Below are 24,090 nucleotides of genomic sequence, written 5' to 3' on the forward strand. Positions count from 1 at the left end.
CTCGGGCAGATTTAGTTCTTTATGTTAACTACGAATTATCGGCTAGTCAACTTGCAGCACAATTAGCTGGTGAGAATCACTAACTACTTCAGTAGCAATGGTTAGGCATGCATGTAATTTTAACGTGCTGTAAAAAAAAATCTCATATTTCACAGAAAATATCTGTTAAGGGACAAAACACCAACAACCGGGTCTCTCCGGAGAACCCAAACATAAAGATGACGCCGGTAATGGTTCACTGTACATCAGTTCTTTGTCCCCCCCCCAGTTTGCATGTGTCCCCATGCAAAATAATTAGGCGAGTATGAGACAGAAAATGATTATATATATTAAAGTTTAAACAAATATAGGCTATTCTTACCTGCTACTGACGGTACAACCTCCGCTTCAGGTCATCGTCTGCCAAACGTCCGTTAAAAAGTTCCCGCTTAAAGTAAACGTCATCACGTTAAACTTTAACGAGAAGCTTCACGAAAGCTCAGAGGCACAAACTAATTATTTCGCCTAATATTTTGTATTCGTTTGTCTTAAATCTGATGAAAAATACACAAAGGACAGCATGGTTGATGAGAAAATTAGGTCGAGTGTTTATAAATTGAATAGGAGCTGATCGTGGCATAAAATATCAGGGTTTTTTTGTCAAGAAAGTGTGTGAGACAATCATAAACTCACATTCAGATCCGATTCCACTTAATCCACATCCATTCCTGAAAGAAAACATAAAAAACATTTTATCATAGAATATTTTGCTTTCCTAAGGTAATTGTGTTATTTTATTTTATCATAACTTAACTCAATCATCAAAGTTAGTCAAGAAAAAAATCACACACTTTACTGGTAATACAAATAAATTAAGTGCATATAGTGAATATAAACAATAAAAATATTATAAAATAAAAAAGTCTATATTTTAAATAAATATAAATACACAGCAAACTACACAACATTTGCATATCCACACACACACACACGGTCACGATTCAGACACATTTTCTTTCAGTTTCATGTATTCAGATCCATTCTGCGTATAAGGAGACAGAATTACACTGAAATCTGATGTACATAGCATCAAGCATAAACAAACACCAGACACATTTTTTACACAGCTTCAGCCTTTGAGAAGTTACATTCACACACAATTACACAGAGTCAGTTATTTGTGAATATTTGCATCATGTTATTGATTGTACAGATTATGCTTGTATGGCACTAAACAGCACATAAACTGGCTAAATATATTCATTAACCAAGGGTTGAACTAATTATACTGGTTTGTTTAATATTAGAAACGTAACAGTTCTTAGCATTTACATCATTATTTGCACTATTTCTAATCATCAATATATGCTGTTTTAATTCTGTGTCATGTATATTATTGTAAGTATCTTGTTTTTATGAAGCATTTTATCCGCAGTATGATGAGCAATGTATTTTGCGATTGTTGTTTGTTGTTCACAGTTGTGTAGTCGAATGCAAAACGCAATAATAAACGTTTATTACAATGCAACTGTAGTTCAGTGTTTGTTTATTAAAGGAAAGCGCTGAGGTATGATCAAAATCTCTCTGTTCACCACAAGATGTCGCTGCAGTACTGATTTGGCTGTACACCCCACTGGTTACTCATGTATTTAATCAGTGACTGCACATTCCTGATCAGCAAAGAATTTTGTGTAATTCAGAAAAGCTAGTTTAAGGGTAAATTTACACATCAATAATATTATTGTGAGACATCCTAATTTCTTGGTGTACTGAATCTGGATAACAGCAAAAAAAATATTTATATATATATACGTTAATCTTTAACACCTTTAAAATAATTTTATTTTCCTCACATAAGTTTTAAGTTTACAAACTTATATCACTGTTAAACTGTCCCCTTGTCATTAATGGTTACCCGCATCATGACAGAATTCATTAGTTAACACATTTAAGAGGTCAATATTTTATACAATTTATTTATTTATTTTTGGGGCTGATAAATAGCATTTACCAAAGCACCTCAAAAACAAAAGAACATTTAAGATGATATGATGGTGAGTAAACAATAGCAAATCTTTCATCTTTTTCTATAAACTGTCCCTTTCAAAAGTGAATATACTGAGAATTTTCTAAAATGAGCCATGCTGAAGAGATATATGGAATTATTAGCTCTTTTTTATTATTAATTTCCAAATGAGGATTAACAGAGCAAGGGACTTTTCACAATATTTCCTAAAATTGTTTTCTGAAGAAAGCCCTGTTAAGCAATATTTGTTTTGGATTGTCTACAGAACAAACCACAGTTATACAATGACTTGCCTAATTACCCTTATTTGCCTAATTAGGCCTTTAAATGTCACTTTAAGCTGAATACAAGTATCTTTAAAAAGATCTAGTCAAATATTATTTGCTGTCATCATGGCAAAGATTAAAGAAATCAGTTATTAGATAAGATATTAAAACTGTTTAAAGATGTGTTGAAAAAAAATCGTCCTGTTAAACTGAATACCAAATATCAAACCCCATCCCACAACTCAATCATAATCAAAGGATGAGAAAATCGTATTAAAATATAAGAATGAGATTAAACAATATCCTACGAATTAGCCACTAAATCAAAAAGATTGAGCCATCAGATGCAGAGGTGACCCAGAACACATCACTTATTTCCCCACTATGACTCTCCATCAATCATCTTCTAACACTTCTTCGGCATCCAAAAATCACCTTCTTTTACTCAATGTCACTTTATTACAACCACAATTTCAGTGGGTGAAGGTTAAAACATAAGCAGCACATACATTAATTACAGGCATTTTATAGCTGGTATTCGACCCATGATGGAACTTATATCTATAAATGCCCCGTTTTTGATCTGGTTTATCCAAACAATTAATAGCCTAAAATCAGAAAATTGTAAATGAGACAATTTTGGTAAAATTCAATGTCTAGGAGGCTTGAATCTTTTATTGAAAATTTGTTATATACATTTGAAAATCAGCAATGGGTAAAATTTACCCCGTGACTGTTCTGGTGTGAAATATCATAGTAAAATCATTTACATGCCATCAAGCTTGAACTAATTTATACCCCACACTATAGCATTTTACCCAGAAGAGCAGAGACTTTTTCAATTGTATAGTTTAAATGACATGATTAAGAAAATGTTTTGTTTGTATTTTTTTTTGTTAAATGTGTATGTAGGTTAAGTTGTAAACTATGTTAATGAAAAGATAATTATTTTGTATGTTTTAATTTCACAGACACTCAATATGTACAGTTTAGACAAAGTTGAAATCAAGACAATTTTGGAAGTTTCGAACACTTGTATGAAAATAAAACCAATATCTTGAATAAAATATAATGCTGTATGACCCCTTGTATAAAATAAATTGTGATAAAAATGATTAGCAGTTTTAAATGTAATCAATAAAGGAAAATAAAGAAATAAATCAATAATAAATAAGTCAATTAAATTACACTTTCAATTCAAATCTGTTCTATTGAGTCGTTACATTGTTCAAATGAGTCGCTACGCTGTACAAATGAATCATTGCGCTGTTCAAATGAATCGTTTCACTATCAAAAGTTCAATATCAAAAGTTTCAGTTCAAGAGTCAGTTAACCAAAAAAACAAAACTGTTGATTCTTTTAGGAGGTTGTGCTTCCGCAGTTAGTGCTTCCCGTTGAAGCTGTAAGGAAAAGAAAGAAAAACAGGAAGGTCGTGATCTCGCTTTTTCAAGCAAAAAGGACAGTCTCGCAGGTGAATCGGTTCCGTGGTGACTCGCCATGCATAAACTTCACCTCGTGATCGAGAATTCAGCACAGATAAATCTTAAACTCACACAAAAGCACAGCCTTGTAAAATAAGGCGAAACATTAATTAGTAAAACTTACCACTTTTCACATTAAATCACAAATATACACGCTTCATATGCACATTTACTCAACGTTTACACAGACATTCATCAAAACTATCTTCAGACAGATACCACATATGATGATTTCGTTAGCTCATTTGCATTATGACATGTCAGGTAGCTTTAGCCCATATGCTATCAGCTTTAGCTCGAGCGCTGCGCTCACTGGTTAGTTTTGATTTATTTAACGTATACTTTAAAGAGCCCATGATGACTTTATTGCAAAAATAAACAAATTCTTTACACTTATTTTTATTACTAGCCTACAATAAATCACACACACAGACACGCTGTCATACAGTCAAGCCCGAAGTTAAATCTGTTATGCTCTTTTCATGCTGCCAGTCATTCTTGATCACTAACTAGCATGACTACAAATTCCCACATTTTGTAGATTGAAAAACAAATATGCAGCTGAAGTGAGCTGTTAAACGCAGCCTGCTGACTCAGTATGACCAAATAGAGAGAGAGATGCTGCTCAAATTGCCATGAGAGAAAAAAATAACCCTGTCAGAATAAACACGATCAAACCAAACACTGACAAACTCACTTCCTTTTTCTCTTTCTGACAGACAGACAACACGTCTCAAAATCCGCCGACGAACATGAAGTCTCTGCTGACACTGTCAGGTAAAACACAATAGTTTAGCATCATCTGGCGGTCTGATTCTGTGTGATGAAATGTTTTTACATTTATTTTAGTATTTTACCGTTTTGGAGTTTAACCAACCTATTTGCATAAACAGAAGTTTATCTGGTTAATACACTGGTGTGTGTTGAATAGCTTCCAGAAAACACTGCATTTTATTTAAACCGTAACAGAGACATGAAGTTTGTTTCAGATTTCTGATTAGTGTGAACATTTTGTTTCATAGATTTGCATTATACCAACATACAAATATATATATATATATATATATATATATATATATATATATATATATATATATATATATATATATATATATATATATATATATAACAAAAGTACTTTGAAAAATATACACAAACTTTGAAATAGCTGCTGTGCACTCTACGGAATGTTGTGTTGTTGTAATCCAATGCTGGATTAAATTCAACATTGGGTTAATGTTTTCAAAAAATTTTGTCAAACTTTACACTTTAAGCTTTCATAAGTTAATGTACTTTTACATTACATTTACTACTGCATTATTAAACATCCAAATTCCTGCTTGTTAACATTAGTTAATGCACTGTGAGTTAACATGGACTAACAGTGAACAACTGTATTTTCATTAATTAATAGGCATGTAACGGTATTGTAAATACCGTCATACCGCAATATAAATTTTTTTCGATATTACCGTAGTCGCATGACTCGGTAAAACTACAGTTCTTCTGAGAAAATTTGCTCAGGCGAATGAAGCGAACGGGAGATACCGGAAACTACAATTCTTATCAGCCCAGGCTTGGCCATAATCCCTTGCGGTCTGTTGTCGCTACAGATCCAGTAATGCGGAAATGGAGTGTGCTGCTAGAAGCGGGGATCAAAAAGAGCTGGAAAACCCTAAAGCGGGTGTTGTCGCCGCGCGCGTACTGAATAGCGGTGTTGTTGCGCGAGTTCTTATCAGCTGTGTTGTCACGCGCGTACTGAATAGCGGTGTTGTCGCGCGAGTTCTTATCAGCTGTGTTGTCACGCGCATACTGTAAAGCAGGGACGGAGGGTATGTCGCGTGAATGTGATGAGTTTTCAACAATACTAAATTGAAACTTAATTTTTTTACATGGTTTAATATTTTTTTGAATTGAAGTTCCTGTTTCAAAGCAATAAATACTGTACCGTGACATTCATACCGAGGTATTACCGTACCGTGAAATTCTGATACCGTTACATCCCTATTAATTAATGTTACTTACATGAACAAGTACTGTAATAAATGTATTGTCCATTGTTTGCTCATATTAGTAAATGCAAATATGCTAATGCTAACTAACATTAACTAACACAACCTTATTGTAAAATGTTACCACATTTTTTAACCCAACAATTTGGGTTACAACAACTGGTACCCAATATTTTTTGTTGTTGTTTTTTTACATTTATGATGCACAGCATCAGCAGAAATATTCAAGAAATCAGAAAAAACATGAAATAACAATAAATAAATATTAAACAGCATGTTTTAGTTTTTGAATTTATTTATTTCATATATTTAATGTGATTTTAAGATGTTCTTACAGTTAATTTGAGCAAGTTTTAAATAAATACATGAATAAGTAAATGCATACACAGCCAAATGTGATTTTCTCCCAGAACTGCCTGGGTGTGGCCGTCTCAGTTCAAAGCTTTTTAAAATAAAGACACCAATTCTTCATCCTGATTCATCTTTTTTGTTTCAGTGTTTTTGGTGCTCATAAAGGAAGACAATGGACAGAAACCAGTAGGTAAATGAACCCACGTTTCATTTCATACATTGAATGATGAATTGTAAGGAGTTCTGTTCGCACGCTTCATCTTCAGAATGCGCATATGACCAAACCATCGACACAGGGCATGCAGTGAAGTTCAGTTTCTGAAGATGATCAGTTCAAAACATTTAATGTCAAAACTAAACTATTATATGCACATCATTGGCAAAACCCAGCACAGATCTGCAGACCGTTTGTATATAATATCTGTGTGTAGGAAGTTCCTCATTCATAAGGAGCTTCCTCTTGGTCCAAGGAAGATCATGTGGTAGTTTTTTGTGAAGGTCCGAGCAGACATAGGAGATTGAGAACAAACAAGGGAGACTCCTGCAGAACAATTAACAAGCACCAGACACCATCAATTCTTCTGATAAACATTAAAAAGGACCTATTATGCCTCTTTTTACAAGATAAACAAACCTCTGTTGTCCCTAGAGTGTGTGTGTGTGTGTGTGTGTGTGTGTGTGTGTGTGTGTGTGTGTGTGTGTGTGTGTGTGTGTGTGTTTCAGCTCAAAATATGCCACACATAATATTTCTTTGAAACTGCCCCTTTCAGGATGGTGGCTGTCACTTTCTCTTCAAATGAGATTGTGCTTCCAGCCCTCTTTTACAAAGGGGCGGGACTACAAACATCTGTGCATCAGCATAGTGGCAGATTCAAAACAGGACTAACGTTATCTCTGGAAAAACCTAAACACGGCTCAAAAAATTATCTATGGACACTGCAGTGTTTGTTTTGCATACTAAAACTTGATATTTATAATGCCTTTCAGTCACTGACAATATATATGGCTTAACTTGTCAACTTGATAATTTAGACATTTACTCATGCAATATAAAACAAATAAACTGGAATCGGTTCTTCTAAAGAACATATTTGTTAAGTCTGAGAAAGGACATCAATTCACAAATTTAAAAATAAAAAATAATAATATATTAAATATTTGTGTTTATTTAAAGCAGAAAAAAGCATTAAATACATAAACTAAATAAATATACAATCAAACATCTCAAGCTGTTCTTCCAGCTAAATATATTTAAGTTATTTTTTTATTCTTAAAGAATGAAAATTCTAACTTTTTAATTAAATAGTTTCAGAATTATGAAATCAGCCAACCTCCTGTTCGAGACGTTTCTCTCTCATGTGTGTTTTTCCTCTCTTAGTGTCTCTCCGGCCGAGATTCCCACAGGTGTATGTTGGAGACGACGTCACTCTCATCTGTAAAGGAGGAAGCAACCCAACAAAATGGGTTATTAACGGAATAGAACAACCCCATCAGAATGATGTAATGCTTCTTACCACAGTGACACCACACAACAATGGGCAATATGAATGTGAGCAGAACGGAGAGAAGAGTGATCCGGTCCCCCTCACTGTACTGGGTATGAACACCATCCTAAATGTAAATCCACAATGGTCTGTTCCTCCTGCTGTTTCTCATGATCTCTGTGTCTCTCAGTGCTGGAGGCTCTTGCTCAGCTCTCCCCATCTGTAGGAGGCTCTGTGATATCTAAAGGAGAAGGAAGAAACCTGGTGCTGCAGGTGGACGATGCTGAAGAACTCCACAACTGGAAGTGTTTTGCGTTTCGTGGCAAGAGGGAATTCAAATTAGATAGAATTGATGTTAATAAGAAGTTGAAGAGGGCTGTTATCTTTGCAGAACTCAAAGATGCAGAAAGAGCCACTTTCTGGTGCCTGAATAAAAACGCAACACATCGAAGCAATGCGGTGACACTGAAGATTACAGGTGACCTTTTAGCTTCTTTCCTTCTCTATTTAAAATAAATAACCTGTGAATAGATATTAGAATAGCCTAGCCAATCGTTTACTCAGTCATGTCGTTTTAACCATGTAACACATCCTTCTGTGGATATACTGTGAGCTCTTATAAGGCCCAAAAGACTACACTAAACCTTTGAAACTTCATTAAAATTGGAAATTTTCTGACATATTGTCAAAATCTAAAAATTGTGATCCAGTGTAGGAAAAAATATCTAAAAGATGTTTAGTTTATCATGATACCGGGTAAAACATATTCACAGACGAAAGCATTACAATATTTAGAAATTTGTGTCTGTTGCATTTGCAGTTCACTTCTCTACATAGACTGCTGTCTTTCTGTGTTCTCTTTCTGACCACGTTGCCATCTATAGTCATTTCCTTGAGTTTAACATGCCCTTCTTAACCATGTTTTACAAGTGATGTTACACTTTACTGAAAAATAAACTTGTTGCATAAACACAACTTTATATCTCACTTTCTCAGTTCAAAGTAACGCTTAAATTTGCATGTTATTGAATATAAACTATACAGATGACGCTCTGTAGTGCAGGGGTTCCCAAACTTTTCAGCTCGCGACCCCCAAAATAACAATGCCAGTAACTTGCGATCCCCAATATCCTCTGAGGTGGTTATAAATACAGAAACCTTGCATGCAATGGGGCGCACACACACCAATAAACCCGAGTCTATTCTTTGTTATATTTTTTTTAATGTATGTCAGTGCTGTAAATGTGCCAGAAAGTTTAACCTGGTATTATAAAATCAATTTGCTGCATCTGACGCTATTGCTGAGTCTTTAATATAATGTAATTACCTGAGGGGTCGCAATCCAATAGAACTAGTAACTATAAGCTACTATAGTAACTATATACAGTAGTATATAGTTACTGTAAACGACAATTTTTTTAGTAGGTTATGGATTAAAATGGTAATTATTATGGTTTAATAAAAATAAATAGATTTTTGGAAATCACCAGGGGACCCCCCCTTCATTGTCCCGCGAACCCTCGGGGGGTCCCGACCCCCACTTTGAGAACCACTGCTGTAGTGCAGCAGAAATTTGAACAGTGTCCTGAGTCATAGCTGGACGCTGTGGACAGCCACTGACTTGCAGCATTGGTGTGCGTACCCTGATAGAAATCTATGTTTACAATTCCTAAATGCAGGGCACATGGTGGCACGGTGTGGCACATTCAGTGTGCAAGCCCTGTAAGAGTTAGGGTTGGGCGATGTCATCGTACGATGTCTAATGTGAAACATCGCGATGGACGATGGCATCGTCATCATGTGAAAAGCGGGAGGTGGGTTGTCTGAAGAGCGAGGAGGGATCCGGGGGTGAGAAGGGTGCGTGACTTATTTGAGGACCGGGAGGGAGACGTGCAATGTCCGGGAGATTGTCACTCGTTTGCAGGCATTATGAGTCCCGCAAATGCAGAGACTTTCGGAGGGATCCGGGGGTGAGGAGAGATTCGGGGGTGAGGAGGCATTCGAGGGTGAGAAGGGTGCATGACTTATTAGAGGACCGGGAGGGAGACGTGCAATTTCCAGGAGATTATCACTCGTTTGCAGGAATTATGAGTCCCGCAAATGCATAGAGACTTCCGGAGGGATTCGGGGGTGACAAGGGTGCGTGACTTATTTGAGGACCGGGAGAAAGTCGTGCGATTTCACTCGTTTGCGGGCATTATAAGTCCCACAAATGCATAGAGACTCCTGGAACTTCCGGGAGACTAGGGATGTCTGAATATCACGTTTAACAACTATAGTGAGACGCGATCCAGCGGTACATCCTTCATAAACTGTCCGACATGCACTGCTCTCTGCCTGGAGCTCAGAGGAGGGCATGACAGTGTGTGGCTGTGTGTGTGGGGGGCTGTGTCTGTGTGTGGTCACGTGATGTGTGTTTTCAGCAATCGGAGGGATGTTCAGAAATGCTAGGTAAAACAGTGTGGATGTGGATCATTTTGGTTTTAAATTGGCATTTTAACACTAAGACGTATTAGTGTAAACTCTTTAATGCGAGCGGGTTTGCGACGGGGGTGGGGCGGAGGATGGCCGATGCCGGCTCAGCATCGTGTTGTCTATTGGCCATCAGTGAAGGACGATGGCATTGTCTATCGGCCCAACCGTCATTACAGTTAATTAACGTATAGACTAAAGCAGAGGTGTTTCTGTGTCTTGTAGTTTTATTTTATATATCATTTGGAGTATTTATAGATTTTTTTGGCTATTTTGGTTGTTCATTTATCTTACAGAAGACTTTTCTTTTTGTTTTATCTTTTCTTTTTATCCACTTGAAGACTTGTGTTTTGTGCATCTAATGTTTTATGTCTTACACTTTTATGGTGCCCATTTGTTGTTTTTATGTGGCACTGTCATAAATGAGGACTCTTGATTGCATAACAAATCTACCTTTTGTATAGAGTAACCCAACCTACACTGAAAAACAAAATCCATAAATGAGCAGTTTTATGTATTTTGTGATTCATGTTTTTTTTTTTCTCTCTATTTTTATTTTTGAATTGCATTGTGGGATCTTGATCTTTCTTCCTACAACTTTAAACCTTAAAAAGTGTGAAAAAGTGACTTTCATGAACGTTTTTATCAGTTTAAAGTGCTATATTGTCTGGCTTGGTGTTGTATATTACCCTACAAAAAACTCAAAATAAACTGCCAGTGCATTTTCTGATATTTTACACACTTATTTCTCTATATATTATTATATTGTATACATTATATTATTTCAAACTGCTGCAATGTTAAGAAAACTCACTTTGTTTAACGGTAGAGTTGGATTTTCACCATCAAAAGCCGGCAGAGCAGAGATCAACATCCCATTATGCAATTCACAATAGTAAAAAAACTGGTGAATAACAAAATACTGAAACTAATTAGCAGATATAAGGTAAGTGTAGGTGACTTTTGTTTTGCGTCAGAAGATTTTAAGTTTAAACTGTGGTGATTTATATGATGCAACTCAATGGCTGCCATCACATAAAAAAGTGAACATAAAATTAATACCAACTAAACCAACTAATACCAACTAAACCAACTAAACTTCTCTGACCACATTTCTAGAACTGCTCGATCGTGCAGATTCGCACTCTATAACATCAGAAAGATCCGACCCTTCTTATCTGAACATGCAGCTCAACTCCTTGTTAAAGCTCTTGTTCTCTCCAAACTGGATTACTGCAACTCTCTATTAGCTGGGCTTCCAGCTAACTCTATCAAACCTCTTCAGCTGCTCCAGAACGCAGCAGCACGAGTGGTCTTCAATGAACCTAAAAGAGCACATGTCACTCCGCTGCTCATCAGTTTGCACTGGCTGCCAGTTGCTGCTCGCATCAAATTCAAAGCTCTGATATTTGCCTACAAAGTGACTTCTGGCCTTGCTCCTTCTTATCTGCTCTCACTTCTGCAGATCTATGTGCCCTCCAGAAACTTGCGTTCTGTGAATGAACGTCGCCTCGTGGTTCCATCCCAAAGAGGGAAGAAATCACTTTCGCGAACGCTCACGCTCAATCTGCCCAGTTGGTGGAATGAACTCCCTAACTGCATCAGAACAGCAGAGTCACTCGCTATTTTCAAGAAACGACTGAAAACTCAACTATTTAGTCTCCACTTCACTTCCTAATCTGCAATTGCCTCTCTGAATATCACACTAACTGTACCCAAAAAAAAATAAAAAAATTCTAATACTACTAATACTTCCCTTCTTAGACTGTAATACCTTTATCTGCTGATTATACACTGATGTCATATAAAGGTTTTCTTATGAAAATTTTTTTTACAACATTATTATCTTTAATCCACAGCCTCTGCAGACAGTCCTGCACCCTCACATTTGTTATGCTGGACCACAAAGACATAAGTGTTATTTTCTTTAAATTGACATTGATAAACATCAATTGAAATTAAAATAAATTAGCTTTCCTCTTGGATAGGACGATATTTGATCAATATAAAACTGTTTGAAATTCTGCATTCTAAGGTTAATACTGAGAAAATCCCTATTAAATTGTCAAAATTAAGCTCTTAGTAATACACAGTACTATTAAAAATATGAAATTTGATATAATTACTCTCAATATTCTAATATTCAAATCAATATTCTAATGATTTTGACATAACATGAGATTTTGACTACAGTCAAATATATGGTTCAACATTACCTGTGCATTTTGTGGTCCAGAGTCACACATTCAATTACTTTCATACATTTTTGACCTACATGCACAAATGTAATAAGTTACAGCCACACGATTGTCTGATTTGATATTAGGTTAATAAGCAGGTGACCTTAAAGTATTCTGTAAGTGCAGTAAATGCTGGATGTGTGTTATCTGACCTGTATATTCTTCTGTGTGTTTCAGATAAACTGGTGATGTTGGAGCCTCCAGCTGCTCCAGCACTGCTGGGTGATTCTGTGGCTCTCAGGTGTGTGGCCTGGGGTGCAGAGAAAGTGGAAAAGGCAACTTTCTATAAGAATCAAATAGAAATCCCAGACATCACTGCAGATACATATAATATCACTGCAACACCAGAAGCTTCCGGCACGTACCACTGCCACGCCACCTACAGGCACAGCTACATCAGTGCAACCGCTGCAGAGAAGGAGGAAGATTCTGATGCCCAGGAGATCAAAGTTATAGGTAAAAAAAAATTACAAAACAACACAAACACAACACCTAACACTATACTGTACACTTAATATAGCTTTCTACATTGAAATTTATACAGTGGAGATCAAAACCAGATAAATATAAAATTTATTGAATAATAAAATAAATATAAATATTAAATAAATATATTTTCCACATTAAAGCAATCTTAACAATGGCTATATCCATTTTGCTGAACTTTTTGTTTAACAAAGCAATACAAAGACAAAATCCCTTAATTTGGAGAAAAACACAAAGAGCAAAATTGAAGAACAGCAACGACTGAAGCACAAAGAAAGATTACCTAAAGTGTACCTGATGCTAGTCTCTCACACTGCTCACTTTCTCTTAAACAGCTCACAGCTTGCAAAGTCAGAAAAACAGGAAAAGTTAGGCTAAGAGTTAAATAGCTTTTCAGATAATAGTGGAATTTCTCACCAGTTGCCTGATTAACATCAATAGCTAGGACTCAATAGGATTAAGTAGTGAACTCAAAATGCAGGAAATTGTTCACTAATTTGAATCTTCAGTGTATATGCTATATAAATGTATCCTATATAAAGAGACTGCTCAACAGAAACTATAAACTTCCACAAAAACATGATTTTAACTGCAATGAAAATAATCAATTTCTGAAATGCTCGTTCAGTTTGCATGATAAATCTGAGAGTGTTTGGGTGTTGTTTTTGTGTCTGGTGCAGAAGGACCTCCTGCTGCAAAAATGTCAGCATCTGGGCATACCCTAGAGTGTTCATGTCCTAATTGTTCTGATGTCTGCAAGTCCTACTACTGGTATTACACACCATTTAACGACAGGTATAGCCGCAGCAGACTGTCTGAATACGGGAAAAATATTTATGCAAGAGAAAACGGACTCTACTGCTGCCGGATGAACTGTGGAAAAGGTTTCTCCCGTTTCAGCCAGCTTTACAGCCACAGAGGTAATAATACATATATAAATGGTCCATACTTCATATGCCATGTAATTTTAGTTCACTGTTTGAATCATCTTCTAATTTTTTACTTTTTAGTGTGTTTTTGGCACTTCTATTTTTAAAAGTCTATCTAAAAAATTCAATATTACTGCCCTGGTAACGAACCAAAATTAGTTTAGTGTTTGTTTCAAATAATGCCATTCAAAAATATTAGATTAACAAATTTATATCCCTGTCGTCAAAAGGATAGCTCACTCAAAAATGAAAACTTTCATGATTTACTTTCCCTTCATTTGTTCTAAAGATTTTTGTGTGAACTGTCTCTTTAACACAATGTTTGTTACTTTATTTTCTGTGGTGTTCAACGCAGAATTGTTTCTCAACATGTCTGCTACCCATATGCCTTCCACTGATATAAATACACTTCTGTCTACTGGGCAAATTGATGTTGATTGTACAAGCAATGCACAAAAGTCACTTTCAGTTCTCAGTACAGGCCTGTACAACCACACAACTTCCCATTTTAACTTTTACCACAAACATGCATTCTGTCTGTCATTTTCACAGCACGATCTGAGTCAGAAAATCTGTGGCCTGTCGTCCTGGCGGTACTTCTGTTGGTGCTTGTGTTGTTGATCATAGTGCTGGTTGCGGTGAAGCGAAGAAGACAAGGGGAAAGCAGCATTCAAGCAATCAAAGATAAAGACAAAACAACAGGTGGAGATACTGCAGTTTTGTTACACTCTGGGTGAGAGCACGGGCAAAGACAAGACTGAAGAAGGCACAGGAGGAGGCGGTGTACCACACACTTTCTTCAAAATTTCTTCTTTTGTGCCACTTGAGGTTTTAACTTGCTATAAATTTTGGGCAAATTATTATATATTATAAGATGATCTTTATAAATCCTTGCCTATACTATTGCTATACAGCCAGTGAAGGTTAATATACGGCCACTTCTCTCAATTTTTTTTTTATTCTCTCATTCTTGTTTGCTTGTCCTCAAGCCATCTATGTATAAGATATATTGAACAAGACAAAGGATTTTTCCAAAAACAATTCCTTCTACTGTTTTTATCTGTCCATTTATCTGACTATACATATTTTTAAAGGCAGGTTTATTAAAATTTGTCATTTGTCCTGCACTGAGCAATTAAATCTAGTCATTTAAAAAATACAGTAGAAACATTATTTTTTTATTTTATTAATTATTATATATATATATATATATATATATATATATATATATATATATATATATATATATATATATATATATATATATATATATATTAATTACTGCTAATAGCTGGACATCCAATCTCATGCAGATTTAGTTCTTCATAATGTTAATATAGACCATTTTGGGGCATATAAACAATAACAATGGTCCTTAATGTATTTCCTCTTTTATATTTTCAATTCCCACAGCTTCTGAGAATATAAAAGGGTACACATATTAATATGTTTTTATGACAGCTGTGTTAAAATGTGGTATGACTGAATCGCCAATTGTTGTTACAGCTTTGAAATTGTTTGGCAGCAAGCAGGAACTGTTCATGGACCAGTGATAATGCCATATTGGTCTTTATTAAGTATCAGCTCGCAGCACCATTAGCTGGTGAAAATCATCAACTACTTCACTAGCAATGGTAAACATGCCTGTAATTTTAACGTGCTGTAAAACTATCATATTTCACGGTTAATCTCGGTTCAGGGACAAAACACCAACAACCGGGACTCTTTCTTGAGAACCCAAACAAAAACTAAAGACGACGGAAATGGTTCACTGCACATCAGTTTTTTCACTTTCTTCAAAATTTCTTCTTTTGTGCCACTTGAGGTTTTAACTTGCTATAAATTTTGGGCAAATTATTATATATTATAAGATGATCTTTATAAATCCTTGCCTATACTATTGCTATACAGCCAGTGAAGGTTAATATACGGTCACTTCTCTCAATTATTTTTTTTATTCTCTCATTCTTGTTTGCTTGTCCTCAAGCCATCTATGTATAAGATATATTGAACAAGACAAAGGATTTTTCCAAAAACAATTCCTTCTACTGTTTTTATCTGTCCATTTATCTGACTATACATATTTTTAAAGGCAGGTTTATTAAAATTTGTCATTTGTCCTGCACTGAGCAATTAAATCTAGTCATTTAAAAAATACAGTAGAAACATTTTTTTTCTATTATTAATTATATATATTAATTAATGATAATAGCAGGACATCCAATCTCATGCAGATTTAGTTCTTCATAATGTTACTATAGACCATTTTGGGGGATGTAAACAATAACAATGGTCCTTAATGTATTTCCTCTTTTATATTTTCAATTCCCACAGCTTCTGAGAATATTAAAGGGTCCACATATTAATATGTTTTTATGACAGCTGTGTTAAAATGTGGTATGACTGAATCGCCAATTGTTGTTACAGCTTTGAAATTGTTTGGCAGCAAGCAGAAACTGTTCATGGACCAGTGATAATGCCATATTGGTCTTTGAAGTATCAGCTCGCAGCACCATTAGCTGGTGAAAATCATCAACTACTTCACTAGCAATGGTAAACATGCCTGTAATTTTAACGTGCTGTAAAAATCTCATATTTCACGGTTAATCTCGGTTCAGGGACAAAACACCAACAACCGGGACTCTTTCTTGAGAACCCAAACACAAACTAAAGACGACGGAAATGGTTCACTGCACATCAGTTTTTTTCAGTGTGTTCCCATACGAAATAATTAGGCTAGTATGTGACAGAAAATAAATTTATATTAAAGTTTAAAAACTAATATAGGCTATTCTTACCCGCTGATGGTACAAACCTCCGCTTCAGGTCATCATCTGCCAAACGTCCGTTAAAAAGTTCCCGCTTGAAGTAAACGTCATGACACTGAACTAGCGAGAAGCTTCGCGAAAGCTCTGTTACATATTTTGTATTCGTTTGTGTTAAATCTGATGAAAAATACACAGAGGACAGCAGAGTTCATAAGAAAGTGTGTATTTTTGGAGGAAGGTCGAGTGTTCATTTGAATAAGAGGTGCTGGTGATCGAGGCTTAAACATCATTTTTATCAAAATCTCACATTCAGATCTGATTCCAGTTAATTTACACCTGAAAGAAAACATAAAAACATTATTTTATCATAGAATATTTTTCTTTCCTGTAGTAAATGAGTTATTTTATTTCTTCTATCATAACTCAGTCTACATCTAGTTAGAACAAAAACATCTTTTTGGTAATACAATTCAATTAAGTACATTACATAAATATAAACATTATAAAATAAAAAGTCTATATTTTAAATACATATAAATACACAGCAAACTAGCCTACTACACAGACTGTATTTGTATATTCACAAACACGGTCACAATTCAGACACATTTTCTTTCTTCATGTAATAATTCATCCGTTCTGCGTATAACGAGACAGAATTAGACCGAAATCTGAAAGTTTGCGCCTGGATAGCAGAAAACTGCACATGAGCTAAATATATCCATTTAAACCAAGCTTTTTACTAATTTGGTTTGTTTAATATTAGAAACGTAATATTTCTCAGCATTTGTATCATTATTTGCACAATCGTGTATGCAATCTTAAATCTGTGTCATGTATTTTATTGTAAGTATTTTGTTTTTATGAAGCATTTTATACTCACTATGATAACGCATTTTGTGCTTGTTAAATTGTGGATGTATATTAGATTGTCCACAGTTTTGTAGTTGAAGGCTAAATACAATAATAAACATTTAATAAAAAGCAACTGTCTATTTCTATCTTTCTTCATTCATGGAAAATTGGGGTATTTGATCAAACTCACTCCGTTCACCACAAGTCATTGCTGATTTGTCTGGTTAGTCATTCATTTTAGTTGATTGCACAAGAATACTGTTCTGCATAGTGTTTTGTGTAATTCAGATGAGCTTAACTAGAGTGTGTTTGCACAGCAGTTATTCTGAGACATCCCCATTTGTTGGTGAACTGAATTAGGATAACAGCTAAGAAAAGAAAAGGGTAGGCATTAAGAGCTAGTTTTTTTTTTAAATAGGGGGTTTTCTTCACTTGGATTAAGTTTACAAAATAAGTCTCTGTTAAACTGTCTCCTCCTTGACATTATTAGTTGTCACATTTAAGAGGTCATTATCGTTGTTTTATAAAGCATTTTTAAAAACTTTAAATAAAAAAGCAATGCATCAGTTCACCAGAGGAGGACACTGCAGTGTTGATTTACTAGTTAAAAAGGCTGGTTATTTGAGTTTTGTCTGCCATACACTGCTATTCTCTCTTGTGTATTATATTTTGTAATTTTGAGAGTCTGATTAATTACTGTATGCATTTAGCATAATCTCACTGCTGTAAAATATGGTTTCATGCTTTGTTTTGGGTATTTGTTTGCGGAGTTAAATTGACCATCACTTATTGATTGACAGATCTCTTTAAATGGACTAGCAGAAATTCTGATTAGCCTATAAACAGCTTCCTGAATTCCTGTTAGTTTGCTACTGTACAATGTTTTATTTATACTGAATGAAGAGATGATGCTTACCATCGACGACAACACAATACACATAGACATCACTTATATGCTATATAATTGCAGGTTAACTTTGTCTATATATAATCATTTATATATGATTGTAACTTTAACTTAATTTGCTTGTAATTTAATAATGTACACCTTTTGTAAAGCTGATCTGAAACAATAATTATTGTAAAAAGTGCTCTACAAATAAACTTAAATTTAATACTGTTCAAAATCAACATACATTGTTTATTCCGCACAATCTTAGTCTAAAGGTATTAAAGTTAAAATTGTACCATCTGCTTTCACTCTTAAACGTCAGTTCTTCTTTGAAGACGTAAAATTGAGTGAAATTTGCATAGCCACACCCCTAAAATTGATTTGCTGTGTTCACACAAGATATGGCGTTCATAAATAAATTATGCTATTTGTGTGTAATTAGACACAAGAACATTTTGAGTTTACTCGCTTTATTCGCGCGTCAAATTCACTTCAAAAAGTGCATTTGCATCATGGCCAGGGCTTCTGTATGCCTGGTGACTCTAGCGTCATTGCTAAAGGGCTAACATGGATTTTATTAAGGAATTAGCTGTAATTTGTGTGCTTAAGAAAGCTGAAAAACACTGTAGATTGGTTTGCCGCCATATCTGAGTGCACTAGATACTTTTTGAATTGCATCCATCAACTCCAGAAACTTAACACCGTTTTCAGCGTTGCTTCCGGCTGAGCCGAATCCAGTATGATGAGCTGTTATCTGGTGTCGGCAGGAGCATTTCCCTTCGGTGCACTGATTGTCATAATCTAGCCTGATCTCAAGAGCAAACGCAAGTATGTTACGTTTTGCCAGTTTAGTGGCTAAGTTCAGTCGTACAAAATTGTACGATATAAAAAGGAGGCGTGGCACCTAACCCCACCCCTAAACCCAACCATCATTGGGGGATGAGCAAATCGTATTAAAATGTACAAATTAGAACGTACAAATTCATAAGAATTAGCTACTAAATCAAAAAGTTACGAATTGCCGTGAGATTGTGTTGCATAATCACGCCCAAACTAGAGCAAGCTCCTGATTGGTTAACATGGTGCGAATGTCCGCTAAAGTTCTGATTTTTTAACTTGAGTGAATTGCACGATTTGTGCGTTAAGTGCATCAAATAAGAAAAACACTCAGTTTGCGTCGCGTCATTAGCGCTATCTCATTTGCGCAAATTGCACCGCAGGATGTACATTCATGCCTTTGCCTTGACTTAACATGTAAATCACTTGCACTTGACGCTTCATCTGCTTCTGGTGCACACACCATTAGTTTGCTGAAAGTGACAAATGAGAGGAGGAGCTCAAAAATAAAACCCCGCCCCCTACTCAATATTCAATTTCAGCTGGAAATGCTGTAGGTTAACATACTGAAAACTGAATTTTGGTTCTTGCAAACTGTAAATGTAAATTACGAATAATCATTGAACAATAGATATTAGCATGCTGAATTCAGGGCTCTCACAACAGTACAATGATACCAAAAATCACAGTAATAAAGTTTAATCATACAAGTCTTTATCACAACATTTTTTTACATTCACATTTCACAACATAGAACAAATAAGTAGGAAACAAACGAAAGAAAAGAAAAAGACACAGACCGTAGTGAAGTTACAAGAACGTCCTTCTACAGAGAGATGGGATTTCATCATAAGTGAAGAGATTATCTTAATTATTTACCAACGAAATATCACTATTTTAGTGGGATCTGCCTCTTGATATTAAAGGAACAGTTCAACAAAAATGTAAGTTATCATTTACTCACAATCATGTCTTTCTAAACTTGTATGACTGACTGACTTTCTACTGTGGTACAAAAATATTGTAATTTAAACACAAAACAATAATTTTCACATTCAGTTATAATTGCTGTGCTGATAAGGTTGTAGGGATGCTGCTACCTCTCCAAACAAGAAAATAACAATAATATAAGAACTTAAAATATGAAAAATATTCTAAAATACCCTCATTATCTAGGATATAATATAATTATAACATTATATAATTATAAATATAATCTAATTAAGTCAGTTATTTTTAAACAAATTAATAAAAAAATTCCTTTAATCTAGTATTTAATCATTTTAATAAATAAAAATAAAATAAATAATAATACAAAAAATATAGAAAACTTCTTATAATAATAAAAAAGTATTATACACAGCAAATTCATCAGAGTTAAATTCTCGGTGTTGAAGCATTTGAGAGTAAAGTGTTGACGTTAAAGAGTTAGATTTTGATAAATGAATATAATAAGAGTTAGAATTGATTTTATTCAGTGCGAAATCAAGGAGTTATCTTTTCAACACTTGGTGGAGTTATTTCCAACATCCGGGAATTCATGCAGCCCCAGTCACTGAAGAATTTTCCAGACGCCATTTCCCATCTGAGGTTTAGAACAGCAACTGGTGAGTCAAACTACCTAAATGTTGGTATTTTTACTGACTTTCTTTAAGGAAATACAGTTGTAAACATATTGTTAAGTTAATAATTTTAGAATAGAGTGACAACTTTAAACTTCTGCGGTTCATTCATGGTCGTTTGTGTATCTAGCTTAACTGCATTACTATTGACTTCTTTTCAAGAATGTTTTTATATATGCTCACGCATACATAGTGCATAAAAACATCAAATGTACATGTTCAACACATTTCTGTCACGCTTAATGCTATTTTGTGCGTTGTTACCCATCTGAAAAATAAAATCGACACTTCTCCTTTAATTTGAAGCAAACTAGCGAGGGAATCCCCGGAGCAGCCTAGCCTACTCTGCCCGGATGCTAACGGCAACACAGGACGGTTTCCATGAGCTCTGGAGTTTCTAAAACATATCTGGTGAGTAAATGAACATGCTTACTTGTAAAAGGCTTCCTGACTGAAACATATGATTGTTTGTTATTCGTGTACGTTAATTTGGTTATTTTAAACACCGCAGCTCTTTTAAACTGGTTCATTCGTGGCCGTCCATATAACGTTAGTCCATAGACTCGCGTGATAACGTAACAGTTACGCTTGAATTATATTAAGTGTTGACAACCATTAAAGTCGGAATGTTATTATTAATGTCTTTAAATGACCACGTTTGCACTTTATCAGACATTTGACGTTACAGAAGTCTCCCGGAAGTTGCGGGACTAACGTTAACGTTATCCCGCAAATGCACAGAGACTCCCAGATGCCCAAGTAGATGCCCGCAAATGAATGATAATCTCCTGGAAATCGCGCGTCTCCCGCCCGGTCATTCAACACTTTACACACCCCTCTCCACCGCATCCCTCCCAGCTCTTCAGGTACGTCGCACGCAAGTCACCCCCACCGCTCTTCAGGTACGTCGCGCGCAACTCATCTCATTGCTCTTCAGGTTCTCATCTCTCCCGCTAACGTTACCTCCCGCAAATCAACTCTGTATCCCCCGAAAATGACTTTTCCCAACTCGGGATGTCTGACGTTAGTAAGTTAGGCTATTTCTGTAGTCAGGAACATCTAAGTCAAGCTTTTTCTCCCACATGATATTGTGCTTAAAACTATAGGCTAAACTTAGCATGTACTGTACACAACATTTCCTTTTTATTAAAGACAATTTAGTGCGTTGTAAACAGCCACCTGTCTGTAAAATTAATCAACTGATTCATATTTGAGCAGCCTAATGATGATATAAGTTTGATTTTTAGATTTATTATCAATAATCAACATCTGAATCAAAAGATATCTGAAAAAGTGTGAGGCATACTTTGTGATGTTTATCTCTTTTATCTGAAGGTTATGCATATGTGTTTGATACTAATGTGTTGTTGTTTTTTAACAGCCACAGTTCTCTATACAATAACACAAGACCCTGTGACGGTGGCTGATTAGAGACGGATGGTGTATTTCCAGAGTTGGTGAAATGACACCAAGCACACCTTCTTGGTCATATGTGGTGATAATAATGAAGGTATGTTTGATAAAGTTCTTTATTTGTTTCACAATAAGCTAAGAGGGTATTAGAGCATTAGAGAATAACAAATGACATGACGGTGATGAGTTTTGTATTGTGAGTGAACTGTTACTTAAATAATGTTTTGCTCTGCTTTGCACTTTTCCTCTTCTGCTTATCCTAATATTTAAGATTATATTTGGACCTGAAACATCTGCTAGACTCCAGGAAAGGTGGCGTCAATACTGGACCTGAAAGGGCCTAACAAGTTGAATCTGGTAAAGAAACATGCACGCACACACACACACACGCACACACACATGCACGCACACGCTTACAGAAAACTGTAAGTTTATGAATATTTTTTACACTGTGGCCAATATTTTTGGGAAATCAGCATCACTAAATGATATAAAAGATTTTAAGCTCCTCTAAATTTTGCTCCAAGTGTTGTGTTAAATTCAGGATTCTGGACAGACAGCTGCCTGTTTTTCCAGTTCTAGACATAGTGGTTAACCTAATTGTTTTTGGAGATCCAACAGTGATGTATGTGTTTTTTCTACTTTTCCATATCCTGTCACCTCAATCAGCTGGGAGAGTCAAGTTGTGGATCATCATGAAGATTTTCAAAAGGTGAGTTTAGATTTCTTTAATGTTTTATTTACTTTAAATGTTCTTTTAAATATATCATAGAATTTGATTGCAATTTGTTTTCAAACATTTTTCTTAGTCATGCTGGAGTCTTGAAGAGTTCTTAGATGAGCATCACCCTATATCTGTGCATCAGGAACCACCAGACGAGCGATCAGCAGCTGCTACATCGTCATGGATATAAAGGACATCCTGTGGCTGGGAAGCACTTCATTCACAGGACATGCTTGATGAGATTTCCTAGCTCTAGTTTGTTTTCACACAAGTTTACAGCATTTATACCTTCATTTAAACTGCTGTGTTTGATATGGAGGACCAAGGAAACACCAGAAGTGAAAGATTTGCACGCCAAGTTGTTTAAAATGTAATTTCAGAAGAAAACTATGAGTTCAGAAGAAAACTATGAGTGACGCTATATTGAACTTTCAAATTGCTCTGATGAAACATCAAGTTTGGACCAAAGGACTGAAACAGCCTTTTTGAGCACTGGTCATACATATTTTGTTGATACTGTCTGTACTAATAAAACATTTAAAGCATATTTGACATTGTTGCATTTTAAAAACTGAATGAATTGTTGAAGTGGTGAATGTTTTCAAATAAAATGTTTTTTCTTTTGTAATTTACAGTCTATTTGACCTTTTTACCATATTTACACTCAAGAGAGTTGAATAAAATAACAATATATTACACCAGGCGGTGTTGAATATAGTTACATGTTTTAACTCTGCCCAGAGTTAAAATTAACCCTTTCTTCGGTGTCAATGTGCCAACCCTTTTGAAAGTGTTGATTTAAGTCTGTTTTGAGTGGACCCCATGAGACACTTTCAAAGGGTTGAAATTAACACCCATAGAGTTGTTTTGGGTCCCCATATTTTGCTGTGTAATTGTAACCTACTGGTCCCACTGCACCCAACCTGCTCTGAGCTGGGATTGAACTGCGATTTTTTTGTATTGGAATTGGTTTCTGTAACTGTAACACCTTTAGAGGTCAGAGGAGTGAGGTTTACCTGCATAGCACTTAGCTAGCTGGCTTCTGTTACACTCACCCCACTAAACCTCACTTCCATCCCGGACGAGCCCCCACATTGAACCTACTGTTCCTACTGCACCCAACCCGGTCTGAGCAGGGATCGAACCGGTGATTCTTTGTATGGGAGTCGGTTGCTCTAACAAGGAGGCTAAACACCATGGCCGCTAGTATCTGTCACTAAAGCACCTTTTGAGGTCAGAGGAGTGAGGTTTGC

The 24,090-nt window shown here is 35.5% G+C and overlaps 2 protein-coding genes and 2 long non-coding RNA genes across 5 annotated transcripts in view; 2 read left to right on the plus strand and 2 right to left on the minus strand.

The window, feature by feature from the left end:
* Positions 1-430, minus strand: part of LOC101884567 (SH3 and multiple ankyrin repeat domains protein 1) — a 146,818-nt gene extending 146,388 nt beyond the window's left edge. Inside the window, exon 1 of the mRNA XM_073941113.1 lies at positions 362-430. The gene's annotated coding sequence lies outside the window, so the exon portion shown is untranslated. The remainder of the gene's footprint in view (positions 1-361) is intronic.
* Positions 431-3,557: 3,127 nt separating this feature from the next.
* zgc:154125 lies at positions 3,558-14,767 on the plus strand. 2 transcript variants are annotated; one of them, XM_005170638.6, is made up of 8 exons: positions 3,558-3,742; positions 4,472-4,529; positions 6,261-6,305; positions 7,494-7,712; positions 7,790-8,077; positions 12,489-12,767; positions 13,478-13,717; positions 14,279-14,767. In XM_005170638.6, the coding sequence occupies exons 2-8, from the start codon at positions 4,505-4,507 to the stop codon at positions 14,461-14,463; spliced, it is 1,281 nt and encodes a 426-aa protein (XP_005170695.1). In that variant the 5' UTR covers positions 3,558-3,742; positions 4,472-4,504; the 3' UTR covers positions 14,464-14,767.
* On the minus strand, positions 6,046-16,751 carry LOC137489272 (uncharacterized). Its single transcript, XR_011008674.2, has 7 exons — positions 16,525-16,751; positions 13,081-13,139; positions 12,677-12,740; positions 12,464-12,561; positions 7,630-7,840; positions 7,447-7,548; positions 6,046-6,656 (listed from the first exon to the last, which is right to left on the minus strand). It is a non-coding gene; the product is annotated as an uncharacterized lncRNA (long non-coding RNA).
* Positions 16,752-20,658: 3,907 nt separating this feature from the next.
* LOC141380767 (uncharacterized) lies at positions 20,659-23,464 on the plus strand. The gene is made up of 6 exons (XR_012399557.1): positions 20,659-20,685; positions 21,007-21,111; positions 22,082-22,210; positions 22,385-22,470; positions 22,783-22,825; positions 22,923-23,464. It is a non-coding gene; the product is annotated as an uncharacterized lncRNA (long non-coding RNA).
* Positions 23,465-24,090: the final 626 nt, after the last annotated feature.

The sequence above is a fragment of the Danio rerio genome, chromosome 24 (genome assembly GCF_049306965.1).
Source record: "Danio rerio strain Tuebingen ecotype United States chromosome 24, GRCz12tu, whole genome shotgun sequence".
Lineage (NCBI taxonomy): Eukaryota > Metazoa > Chordata > Actinopteri > Cypriniformes > Danionidae > Danio > Danio rerio.

Excerpts from the sequence above, each read along its gene's own strand:
- zgc:154125 (XM_005170638.6), top strand. The coding sequence starts at position 4,505 with ATGAAGTCTCTGCTGACACTGTCAG. Across the intron at positions 7,713-7,789 it reads GGTCCCCCTCACTGTACTGG|TGCTGGAGGCTCTTGCTCAG; the intron begins GTATGAACACCA and ends TGTGTCTCTCAG. Across the intron at positions 13,718-14,278 it reads CCAGCTTTACAGCCACAGAG|CACGATCTGAGTCAGAAAAT; the intron begins GTAATAATACAT and ends TCATTTTCACAG.